The sequence below is a fragment of the Balaenoptera borealis genome (genome assembly GCF_965194805.1).
Source record: "Balaenoptera borealis genome assembly, chromosome: 6".
Lineage (NCBI taxonomy): Eukaryota > Metazoa > Chordata > Mammalia > Artiodactyla > Balaenopteridae > Balaenoptera > Balaenoptera borealis.
The window spans coordinates 21020091-21032948 of record NC_138863.1 but is presented as its reverse complement, the minus strand read 5'-3'; the positions used below and the strand labels follow the sequence as shown (position 1 = coordinate 21032948).

General features: G+C 41.5%; 1 protein-coding gene across 3 annotated transcripts in view; it reads left to right on the top strand.

Annotated features, from left to right (window-relative positions):
* The first annotated feature begins 35 nt into the window (after positions 1 to 35).
* The window catches only part of XRCC5 (X-ray repair cross complementing 5), a 97327-nt gene continuing 84504 nt past the window's right edge, over positions 36 to 12858 (top strand). For 2 of the 3 annotated variants that reach the window (XR_014246218.1, XM_082397666.1), the window contains exons 1-6: positions 43 to 203; positions 5073 to 5186; positions 8035 to 8218; positions 9120 to 9168; positions 9620 to 9742; positions 12566 to 12757. Coding sequence is in view for 2 of the 3 variants with exons in the window: in XM_082397666.1 (XP_082253792.1) it covers positions 183 to 203; positions 5073 to 5186; positions 8035 to 8218; positions 9120 to 9168; positions 9620 to 9742; positions 12566 to 12757 (683 nt within the window). In the remaining variant the exon portion in view is untranslated. Of the gene's footprint in view, positions 204 to 5072; positions 5187 to 8034; positions 8219 to 9119; positions 9169 to 9619; positions 9743 to 12565; positions 12758 to 12858 lie in introns of all 3 variants that reach the window. The other variant, XM_082397665.1, reaches the window with a different exon arrangement.

Here is a 12858-nt window from a genome sequence, read left to right as displayed (position 1 = left end):
GGGAGACACGCAGGGAATCTGCGCATGCTCAGAGCGTCGACGTACAGTTTCCCCGCCCCTTCCAGCCTCCGCGGAAATCGGCTCTTCCTGCGACCCTCCAGCTCCGAGTCCGGCGGAACTGAGCTTCGGCGCCGCAGGTTCCCGCTCGGAAGAGGCGACCAAGGCGCTTGCGGAACCTCAACATGGCGTGGTCGGGGAATAAGGTAGGAACATCTGTAGGCTTGGGCCTTGCCTGTGCCGGGGGTCCGGAAAAGGTGGTTCGGAAGCAGGAATCATGGGAGCATGGCGGTGCCAAGGAGTGAGGAAGAGAGATCCCGGTGGTGGGCTGGATCAGTAGGGCCGGGGTCGAGGGATGCGCTGTGAGAAAAGCTGGCGATTTGGAGTCTTCAGGCGGGAGTTTGAGCCTCGCCCACTCCCCACCCCCGCCGCCTACTCAGCCCTTCCATCCTCTCACTTCCTCTCCACCGGTCCTCATCCTGCTTTCCATCCCCCTCCGACCTCCCCTCCGTACCTCCCTATCCCAGCCTACCTCCGACTCCTCCATTACTTCTGAATCTGGGTTTTAAAAATCTGTGAGAATGGAAGTTAGCCACGATACGAACCAATCCCACAGGCTTGTAAAACTTCAGAGAAGGATTGAGAGTAAAATAACTTGAAATGTAAAACGTCTTATTACCTCTATAATAATCTAATATTTCGCATTTATTGCGAAAGCTTACTCTGGTGAGGCACTGATCTAACGCTTTATTCCGGTCTCATTTAATCTTCACAACAAGCCCATGAGTTGAAAACTTTTATCCCCAGTTTACAGGTGAGAAAACCGAGGCCTAAAGAAAGTGAAGTGATTAGCCCAAGGTCACCCAGTCCACAAGTGGTAGAATCTGAATTTGAACACAGGCTTTCTGCTTTCAGTGTCCGGGAGAATGTCTCTCTTGCTAGGAATCTATGACCCTCAGTGACCCAGGTTAATAACATTGCGATGAATTTTTAAAATGGCATTTTCAATATAGGCAGAGAGTGGTAGTTGTCTCTGAAGGGTCTCTAGAGGGAGGTGTGTTCCAAGGACTTGTTCATTCATTCATCCATCCATCGGTCTATCCATCCGTCTATTCAAAACTAGGCCCTTTATTAGGCATTTGGTATACAGATAAACAAGATAGGAGTTGGAGCAGCTGATCCCTAGTCTCCTCAGCTCCCCCTAGGGAAATGCTGATTAAAATGATTATGAACATATGCCACTCACCTCCTTTATTCCTTTCAGCTGCTGAAAACTTTCAGCGCTAATGAAGCAGCAGTTTATGGCAGGTGAACTTTCAGCAGAATTCTAATAGCCTGTATTGCTTCAGTGCTTAAATGAAGGGTTGCCATGCTGCTCAATTTCTTTCTCCTGGTTTTCTTAACTGCTACCAGAAGGGAGCATGAGGTATTACATAGACCATTCTTCTGCTTTCAGATAAGAACTTCCATACTGTGAAACCCTTTGATGCCATATTTTGGATACCTGATTCCTGGCAAAGGACCTTTAGTCCTCTGGTTTAGAGTTTTCTGTTCATAAAAGTAGCTTTTATGAACATATATTAAATAGGTGCAGCAGCGTGTTTGGGGACTCTTAACTTTTTAAAGGTTCTTACGCTCAGAGCATTGAAACTATGGGATGTAAATTTTATTGCTCTCAAAGGAATTTTGTAGTTTATTACCACCCTTTCTCCAAACATGCTATTTATAATCTAGAACTCTCTTAATATTAATGCATTATGTTTAATTCTTTGTAAACTAGGGAAAAAACTTAAATAGTCTTTCCTTTCCATGTTTTGCCTTGCCTGAGGTGTAACCGAATTAGAGATCATCTTATAACATCCCTGATAGGATCTCATCTAGGTTTTTCAAACAGTTTTAGGGTCAGGAGATCATTGCTTCAGAAAACAGTAGTTCTTTCATTTATTACTTCTAAATATTATTTTTTCTCCCTTAATATGGTGTCAGATCAATCTCTCTATAGCTTCCATCTGTTGATCTATTGTCTCTCTTGCGGAGCTATCTTTTTATAACACAGCTGTCAACTTTTTGAGGATAACAGTCAGGTTCCTCTAAATCTTCTCGTCTGGTTCAAATAGCCAGTTTTTCCCACCTGTTCCTCAGGTCACGTATTCTCCAGATCCTTCTCCAAGCTGCTCATTTCATGTTCAGTTGTAATTAGTGTTTCTCGTAAGATGTGATGATCAGAACTGCTCACCGTTTGTCCAATGTGGTCTGATCAGTACAAAGCACAGGTGAGACTGTCAGTGTCAAAGAATGTTAGCTCTGGAAAATAACTTAGATCTCATCTAGTCCAACAACTGCTTCCTGCCTCCACAAATTAACAGTGAATTTAAGTGACATGCCCAAGAATTTAGCTACTTGGTAATAAAGATGGGGCTGGATCCCAGGTCTCCTGGGATCTAATTTAGTTTTTTTTTTTTTAAACCATAAAACCTGTCTTTTCCTTCCTTAAATTTACTACACCATTGATAGGACTGAAAACATTTTGGAGGATGGAATGGGGTAGGTGTGGGGAATGTACTCCTGTAGCCATGTCCTACTGGTGACATTTTATAATGTCATTTTATAATCCACCCTGAAATTGTGAGCTGCTATTTGTTCAGGTCTCCTCCAGCCCAATTCAGTTAAACTTTGGTTGCCAAATACAGAACTTTACATGTATCCATTTTACTTTTAGTTTATGTTTGCCCTATTTCCTTAGTCCCCTACATACATGATTGCTAGCCAATGACCAGGTGTCTTTATTTATTTGGTTTCCTCTGCCTAAAACTCCCCTTGTTCACATGACCGACTCCTACTCATTCTTTCTTTTATATATCTTTATTGGAGCATAATTGCTTTACATGTTGTGTTAGTTTCTGCTGTACAACAAAGTGAATCAGCTATATGTATACATATATCCCCATATCCCCTCCTTCTTGAGCCTTCCTCCCACCCTCCCTATCCCACCCCTCTAGGTCGTCACGAAGCATCGAGCTGATCTCCCTGTGCTATGCAGCAGCTTCCCACTAGCCATCCATTCTATATTTGGTAGTGTATATATGTCAGTGCTACTCTCTCACTTCATCCCAGCTTCACCCCCGCCCCCCCCCGACCGTGTCGTCAAGTCCATTCTCTACATCTTCGTCTTTATTCCTGCCCTGCCACTAGGTTCATCAGTACCGTTTTTTAGATTCCATATATGTGCGTTAGTATATGGTATGTTTCTTAGATTCCATATATGTGCATTAGCATATGGTATTTGTTTTTCTCTTTCTGACTTACTTCACTCTGTATGACAGACTCTAGGTCCATCCACTTCGTTACAAATAACTCAATTTCGTTCCTTTTTTATGGCTGAGTAATATTCCATTTTATATACGTGCCACATCTTCTTTATCCATTCATCTGTTGATGGACACTTAGGTTGCTTCCATGTCCTGGCTATTGTAAATAGTGCTGCAATGAACATTGTGGTACATGTACCTTTTTTTAAAAAATAAATTTATTTAGTTATTTATTTTTGGCTGTGTTGAGTCTTCGTTGCTGCGCGCGGACTTTCTCTAGTTGCGGCGAGGGGGGGCTACTCTTTCGTTGCGGTGCGCAGCCTTCTCATTGCGGTGGCTTCTCTTATTGCAGAGCATGGGCTCTAGGCACGAGGTCTTCAGTAGTTGTGGCATACGGGCTCAGTAGTTGTGGCTCACAGGCTCTAGAGAGCAGGCTCAGTAGTTGTGGCGCACGGGCTTAGTTGCTCCGTGGCTTGTGGGATCTTCCTGGACCAGGGCTTGAACCCGTGTCCCCTGCATTGGCAGGCGGATTCTTAACCACTGCACCACCAGGGAAGCCCACATGTATCTTTTTGAATTATGGTTTTCTCAGGGTATTTGGCCAGTGGTGGGATTGCTGGGTCATGTGGTAGTTCTATTTTTAGTTTTTTTAAGGAAACTCCATACTGTTCTCCAAAGTGGCTCTATCAATTTACATTCCCACCAACAGTGCAGGAAGGTTCCACTTTCTCCACACCCTCTCCGGCATTTATTGTTTGTAGATTTTTTTGATAATGGCCATTGTGGTTTTGATTTGCATTTCTCTGATGATTAGTGATGTTGAACATCTTTTCATGTGTTTGTTGGCAATCTGTATGTCTTCTTTGGAGAAATGTCTGTTTAGGTCTTCTGCCCATTTTTGGATTGGGTTGTTTGGTGTTTTGATATTGAGCTCTGTGAGCTGCTTGTATATTTTGGAGGTTAATCCTTTATCAGTTGCTTTGTTTGCAAGTGTTTTCTCCCATTCTGCCTACTCATTCTTTAAGGTTCACCCAAGGATCATATCCAGGAGGCCTTTTCTGCCTCCTTACCCGTCCTCTATCCCTTCCACCAGTCTTGGGTAGATGCCCCTCCTGTGTGCTCTCTTAGTGTCCACTGTATACCTCGGTCATGGAATATTGTGCTGGTATCATTTATGTGTCTGTGTCCCCTACTAGAATAGATATGGTGTCTTAGTCTTCATTTTAGATTCCCAGTTTACAAACTGATTCAAATTATTGGAGTGTATAATTTTAGCATATATAGATTGTGACAGTCACCTATTGCCACCAAAATGCTTTATAACAAACTACACCCCAAGTCAGTGGCTTACAACAAAAGCATCTGTACTCATACTGTGGGTCAGCATATCAGTTGCATTTGGTTTGATGTGTAATATTTTGGGCTCAGCTGGGCTGGACTTAGCTCTAGCCTGCAGGTTGTTTTCACATCTCCTCCCCGTGGATTTATGCTCAGGCTCAGGCCAGAGGAGCAGCAGCTACTTGGAGCGTGCTCCTGTCCTGGCAGATACTTTCTAGCTTTCAGGAAATATCAGGACTATTTAAAGTTTCTCCATAGTGAAAATTTATGTGCCTTATGTACATTCTCTAAGTAGAACACCTCCCTTCCCTTTATCATGCATACCCTGAATATCTTTGGGTGAAATAAGTAAAGGACATCTCTTTTGTTTCTTTTTTTAATGACCATTAATAACATTTTCTCACATGTTCTTTGGGACTTTTTTTCCAGGCAGCTGTGGTGCTGTGTATGGATGTGCGTTTTGCCATGAGTAACTCCTTTCCTGGTGAAGAATCCCCATTTGAACTAGCAAAGAAGGTGATGACCATGTTTGTGCAGCGACAGGTAAGATTCAGATTGGTCTTGAGCTTGTATGTAACTCATGGTTTAACTGCTTGTTGCTTCCACTTAATAATGCAAGATACCAGCCTCTCTATGTTGTCCACCCTCAGTGTTTTGGGGAATCTGAGGAGTTATTCTTACATATACTCATATACTACCGCTGGCGCCTGATATGTTTTTCTTTTCTCGTTTTGGCTCCTCCACTGGATATTACAACTTTTATCAGAAGCAAGAGGCAATGTGATGTTTAAATGTGTAATCTCTAGAGCCAGATGGCCTGGGTTTGAATCCTTGCTCTGCCATGATACTGACTAACCTTGCAATCTTGAATAAGTCTTTCAACTACTTTGTGCCTATTCCAGTTATCGTTTACTGGTTACAAACTACCCTCCCCAAACTTAGTGTCTTAAATGACATTAAAAAAAATCATCCCTCACGGTTCTGTGAGATGACTGGGCGTGTGAGTTGGGTGGTTCTCTGTGAGGCCTCCTGTGCAGGTGTACTCACGTGGTGGCTGGTGCTGAGTCATCTGAAGGCTCGGTGGGGCTGTACGTACATCCAAGATGGCTCACCCCTGTGCCTGGTAGTTATGCCTTCTGGGGGCTGTGAGCTCGGTTGGGGCTGTCCCCCACAACCCTTACCTGTGGCCTCTCCATGTAGCTTGGGATGCTCACAGTATAGCAGTTGGTTCTAAAAAGGAGTGTTCCAAGAGTGGATATTCTAAGAGACCTGCTTATGTGGCTTTTTATGACCTACCTCTAGAAATCCCAGAAGGTCATTTCCACTGCCTTCTATTACTCAATCAGGTCGCTAAGCTATCTCACACTCAGTGGGGTGGGGAGGGGACAGGAATTAGAGTCCCCTGTTGTTTGAAGGGGTAGCCTCCAAATACAGAGAGAGAAGGAATGGATGGAGGCCGTCTTGAAGACTCTCTACCACGGTGCCTCTGTGAATATCTCTAAGATAAAGTACTTAGTACTTGACGTATTGTAAACGCTATATGTGTTTTTATTACTATCATTATTACTACTACTACCATTATTATTAATTTCTGCCCTTTCTACCTGGTCTGACCGCTACTTTTGCGAAGTCCATGAAGTTCTGCTTCATTCGCTACTCCTCTGGACACGTCTGCTGTTTTTTTCTGGGTGTTGCCTTTTCTCCTGGGCACTATTACCTCCCACCTGTCATCCTAGATTTTTACAAATTCTGATAACCTGGAGTCCTTAATGTGTCAAAGAAGACGAGAATGCTTCTAACCCCATTCTTGGTTATAGTAATTTGTGTTGGTTGTATTCAAGTAGTGCTGCTGTGCCCTAATGTAGTATAGATTTTTTTTAAAAAAGGGAAACAGTGCTTTCAGTTTTTATTTTTGGCTCTGCCCCTCGCATGGGAGTCGGAGTGAAATCTGGAAGGCTGGGAGACCAAACCTGGTGCCGCTCCCACGCTGCATTCAAATTTCCTCCCCTCTCCTGACTGAGGTTTTGTTGTCGAGCAAGATTACCTTGCCTTAAGATGAATTCTTGTGCAGGAGGCAGCTAGAATTCTAGCTGCCCTGCCCCACTGGTGTGCTGGAAATATTTGAGCCCCAGCAGCTGGGACCTTCCCTCCATGTACAACTGGCAATTGCAGCTGGAGTTGTTAACAGATTGGGGAATTTAACAGACCAAACAGAGGTGAAGAATGACAGAATTCCATCCTGTGCCCATGCAGTGTTCTTTTTACTGATACAGAAGTCTTCTGTTAATAACTAGGTGGGAACAGGACTGCCTTTTGTGTCGCATACTATTTCTTGTTTTCATATTTCATTATGGAATGCTTCATAAAAGAAGCAAACACAGAGAATAATATAATGGAAAGCTGTTTTCCCATTGTCTAGAACTACAAAAGCCCTAAAGTTTTACTATATTTGTTTGATTTCTTTTTCTTTTTTTTTTCTTAAAAAATAAAATGTTAACTTAAAGCCCCTTGTGTATCCCCTCCCAGCCCTTTTCTTTCCTCTTCTTTCCCTCCTTTCCTCAGAATTTTCATAGTTATTACTGTACATATTTTATACCTTGGATCTCAGTGTATTTATAAATAATATTTAGTATTGTATGAAGCTCTCAAAAGTGTACGTAATAGTATTATTCAGTACATATAATTCCACAACTTAATTTTCTCAATCTTATGTTTTTGAGATTTATTCATGTTGGTAAACATTGTACAAATTTATTCATTTTTTTTTTACTAGAGTGTAATATTCCATTGTATAAATATTTTGCAGTGTGCTTTTGCATTCTTCAGTTGATGGATAGTTAGTTTTCAGATTTGCCCTGTTATAAACAGTGCTGAGGTGAACTGGAACTTTCTTATCTCTTGTCTCCTTGCGTACATGTGCAGGAACTTCTCTGCAGTATATATACCTGTAAGTGAAATTGCTGGGATATAGAATATGAATCAGCAATTTATTTTTAATCTCTGGAAAATTTAAACTTTGTATAGTCATTCCAGAAAGACAGACTAAAATCTTCTCAAATTATACATCATTAGTTTTCACTGAGAATGAGAGTCTGATTTGGGTGGAAGCAAATCAAAGAAACTCATCAAGAGCAGTTACTGCCCTCCCATTCCTCCACCACAAATTGTGCTGAAAGGATGGAAACTGTAGTCAATGAAAATGTCTGCTTAGAACCTAGGAATTATCATTGCCCATCATTCCCACAGACCAGTTAGCCCAATATTCTATTGTTGACGGTGGCCCCAGGGCCCTGCCATAGGGAGGTATGGTTGTCTTGCTCCCTGAAGGTTAGATATCTAATGGTTTCCAGGTGATATTGTATGATTTCAGCCTTCTAACCTGCTTCTCTAGGTGTTTGCTGAGAGCAAGGATGAAATCGCGTTAGTCCTTTTCGGTACAGATGGCACTGAGAACGCCCTTGCTGGTGAGGACCAGTATCAGAACATCACAGTGCACAGACACCTGATGCTGCCGGATTTTGACTTGCTGGAGGACATTGAAAGCAAAATCCAACCAGGTTCTCAACAAGCTGACTGTATCCTTTTTCAGCCAGAGAAGACTCTTAAGACATTTCCTTTAATCTGGGGAATTGTAATCTAGTTTGGTGAGGTTCTCTAAGAGTCCTAGCTCTGAGTATATGGACGTTCTTGGCTCTGAGGACATGGAGGTGATGTGTGTTAGGACTGAATGTGAAATTAACTAGGTTGGGTTGGGTGCCTGGACTCCACGCCCTGCAGTCACTTGCTCCTTCTCTGCACTAGTGACATTGAGAGGTTGGGAGGTATCAGAAGGGGGTGTACGTGTTGACTATGTGTAGAGGGTTTGGTGGTGGCAATGGTTGGAAATGTTTGGACGTAGAGAAGATATTTTTAGAAGAGTATAGCATTAGCATTCTCCTAGCCTTCCTGGATGGAGGATATTTGTATGCCAAAAATCAGACTGATACCCAAACTGTGAGACTAACAATTTCTTCCACAGGTGCCCTGGTTTTAAGGGGTTCCTCTTATTTTTCTAAACAGTGGTGCCATCCCTGGTCACTGGGAGGTGCTGCTGTGCTGGGAGTGACTTACAGATGCTACATTATGGCTCACTTCATGTGTAAGAATGGACTGTAATCACAGAAAATGGGTTCTAGATACTGTAAAATGGCATCATAATTTTTCATTAAATGAGCGGAATATGTCAGATTACCTTTTGGTTTATTTCATTTTTCCTGTTTATATGTTTCAGGAAGTGTACTTTGATTTATAACATATGTGAATATATGTTAGTGAAATAGACTTGGAAGAAGGGCACTTGCGCGAGTACTTTTAAATCATCACACCGTCAGCCCAGTGTCCACAATTTCCAGCACTGTGGATTTCACTGGAAAAAAGTTGCATGTTCTTGGGATAAAGGGACTGTTTGGTGTTATCTTCTGCCCTTAACTAGCTGAGTTCTGGATGCCCTCATTGTGTGCATGGATTTGATTCAACAAGAAACTGTGTAAGTATCTCAACTGAAGAGGGTTGGAAATGAGCCTTTCTGTGTGGAATCAGACCATTTGGAAAATGAACCCTTGCAAGGCTATAATTGTAGTACCTGGGAGAGTTGCTTGTACGTACCTCTGTGGAGGCTGGAAGGGGATCCTTTTTTATCGTAGTGACCACATCTTTAACTGAAGTTAAAGTTAGGAAATCAGAGACATAATATTTCCATAATGCTCAGAAATTTTGCCTAAGATGTTCAAAGTGTGAGTCACAACTGGGTTGGTTATATGTTTAGTAGGAACCTAGCTGAGCATCTGCAGCACACGGGCTTCTAGAATGTAATCACTTTTGTTAGCTGGAGCTGGATTCATTCCTTACCCTTTTTCTGCTCAGTGACCAAGTACATTTGAATGTGTAGGAAATAATTCAGGAGAATGATTTCTTAACATGCTAACTCTCTCTTCTAGTGGAAAGAAGTTTGAGAAGAGGCATATTGAAGTGTTCACTGACCTCAGCAGCCCATTCAGCAGAGATCAGCTGGATATTATAATTCATAACTTGAAGAAATCTGGCATCTCCCTGCAGTTTTTGTAAGACCATAAGAATAATATTTGCAGACAGATCTTGTGCTCTTATAATGCAGTGATAGGACCCCTTCAGAGAGCACTCGGTTCTCAAGAGTCCTCTCTGCTCTGAGTCAGAATCTGTCAGAACACTGACTTCAGCCAACATTCATTGATTACTCTCTTGTGTTCCAGGAACTCTTCTGAGTTTCGATGATAAAGGGATGAAAGTCACAGGGAAACCTGGGAGTTTAGCTCAGTAGCAGATGTTTGCTTGTGCTGTTCTTGGACCCAAAGAATTGAGGAATTAGAGGAATCTTTTAAGGACATTCAGTTCATCTCCTGCCTGCATAGAAGACTTTACCCAAACAATTACCAGATGGGTGGTGTCTTTTCTTAAACAGCCTAGAGAACTGTGTCTTAAAGACAGTTGATGTTTTTAGGGTAGAGAAGAATGTCAACTTGGGAACGATTTTAAACACATATGCTTATTTTTAACTCTTTTTCAGATCTAAAGGATACACACACATTTTTAAAATGTAATTTGCTCATGCATATTTACAGATGAGGTATACAAACTTAGGAGGAAAATATTTTTCACAATTTGTTAGGGAGAGAGTCCCTCCTCCCCCAATAACTTGAATTTCCCCTCCAGGCACTTACTTTATCTTATATCCCTAACAGAAAGTTCTTTTCACTAATCCTAAAGTTCTTTCAATTAATCCTTCCTGCTGCATCTGAAACCTGTTTTTTCTTGTCCTAGTTTTGGTAAAAGCAGAGTGGTAGTATAGAATGTTGAATTATTAGTCTTCTAGGGACGCTCATTTTTCGGATTGAGAGCCCTACCAAGAATCCTCCAGCTCTGAGTGGTAAGCATACAGCTTCTTTAAAATGCCTGCCGTGGAGAATTAAGAACCTCTCTTGCATGTACGTACCTCTTAAGACTGCTGAGGGGCATCTCCTTTCTGTAGAACTGTAGAAAAATAGTTCAGAATAACCCATCAAGCTGATACTTGATAAGACAGTACTTCAGAGAAATTAAGTGCTTTTTAAGTGACTCTTCTTTTCTTATTGAGTTGAGGTTTTCTCAGCACTTCAAAAGCCCAGCTCGGTTTCTGTTCCCTGTTCATAATCTCAGATGCCTTTACATCCTTGACACATACTGCATTTCTGTCAATGTCATTGGAAAGGGCTACTTTTTTTTGTATGAGCAATGCTGTAAAGCAAGCTGAAGACAGAACATAGCCTTTTCTTCCACTTACTTGTTATTTGACTGGTTGTATTTTTTTCTTGGGTAATACCCTTCTTCCTTTGCTGCAAAATTCTAGCAGGCAAAGTAGAGTTTTTGCCCTTATTGTTTGGTGTATCCCATGTATGATGGATTGTTCTAGTTGGACTGGACCTTCCTGACCCTTCATTTTCATGTTAATCGTCCCTTCTTCCTGGTTGATGCTCTGGAAACAGCAATAGCCTGGTGCAAACCTGATGTGCCGTACCCTGCTCGCTGGAAGCTCTTTTTCATGTAATGCATGACGTGCACATCTCTCATGCTAAGAATACATAGAAAAAATGTAAACATGAAGCTCTGTTTTGATGATAATAAATAAAATGATAAAGCAATCACCTTAAAAATCCACATGGGGTGACCAGCAGGTAATTTTGAGTAAACTGAAAAGATCGCTGAATTCAACTGTTTGGGTTTCCAGGGACAAAGTCGGGTGACATGCTACAGTGGAAAGAACCTTGCTCTTTCAGTCAGATGACTGAGTCTTTGCTCAATCACTTATTAGCTTTATTAGCTATCTGGTTTTGGCCAAATTATTTCATTTCTGTAGCTTCCGTTTCTTTTGAGAAAATGGAGGTAGAAATCTCTATCCAACTAACACATAAGGATGAAATGAGATTGTTTATATGAAAACATTTATAAAGTGTCATGTAGAATATTATCATAAAATGTGTTTGGTTTACTTTTCAGTTTGTATATTGATTATTGAATATTCCCATGACTGGTAACCCCACTCTAGTTTTAGTCTCATTTCAGTCAAACAACTGGAGTGAAACACAAGAACAAAATTGGTTTTACTTATTTCTAGCAATTAACTGGTTTCTGTATAGGAATTCTCTATCTGAAATAATGATGACGACATTGTTTGAGTTTTAAGTATTTTATACACTTTCTCTTATTAATCTTTATAATAATCTTGAGAGATCATTAATGGGCATTTGTTTGTTTATTTCTGTCTGCCTAGAATGTCACCCAGCCTTTTTCTAGGAAGCGTTCCTTCCTACTTTTTAACCTCATGGCTTGAATGAGAGCTGACATCTAGATCTGGTTCCTAGGCTACCAGTAATTCCTGGTTTTTTGAATTGGAGAGTAGAGGGTTAAACCCTCAGTCCCTCTTTGGTAGTGGAGCTGGGCATTATGAGCTTGAAAGTGTTCAGAAACAATGTGGAGGAAGCCAGTCTGAAAGAGCGGGGCCAGCATAAAGGCAAATGAAAATGAAATACGGAGATAGAGAGTGAGAAGGTCACAGAATCCTTGTGGTGTTTGAGACTCTGGGTCTAGTCATCCTAAGGCCATGTGCAGCCTTGCCCTTTCAATAATTTTGTTATGTTAAGCCAATAAATTACCCCCGTAAAAGCCAAACCAAAGAGACTTTGATCACTTGAAACTGATAGAATATTGGTCAGGGTAGATAGTGCCATTTGACGGTTGAGAAATGTAAAGCTCAGAGAGGCTGACTGACCATTTTCTCATAGCTAGTGAGTGACAGTCACAGAATTGGAACCCCGTTTGTTATTCGGCTTCAGAGCTTGTCTTCTTAAATACTGCTGATCTTTTCCTGATAGTTTGCCTTTCCCAGTTGGCAAGGAAGATGGAACTGGGGACAGAGGAGATGGCCATTTGCTCTCGGACCACCATGGGCCCTCCTTTCCTCTAAAAGGAATCAGTGAGCAGCAAAAAGAAGGTATTCGGATGGTGAAAAAGGTGATGATGTCTTTAGAAGGTGAAGATGGGCTGGAGGAAATTTATTCCTTCAGGTAAGACATAAAAGCATTGTTTACAACTTTCAGTTGTAAGCATATTAATTTTTCTTTTGATCAGATGGCTCCCTAATGCTTTTCCTTTTCTGGACCACTTT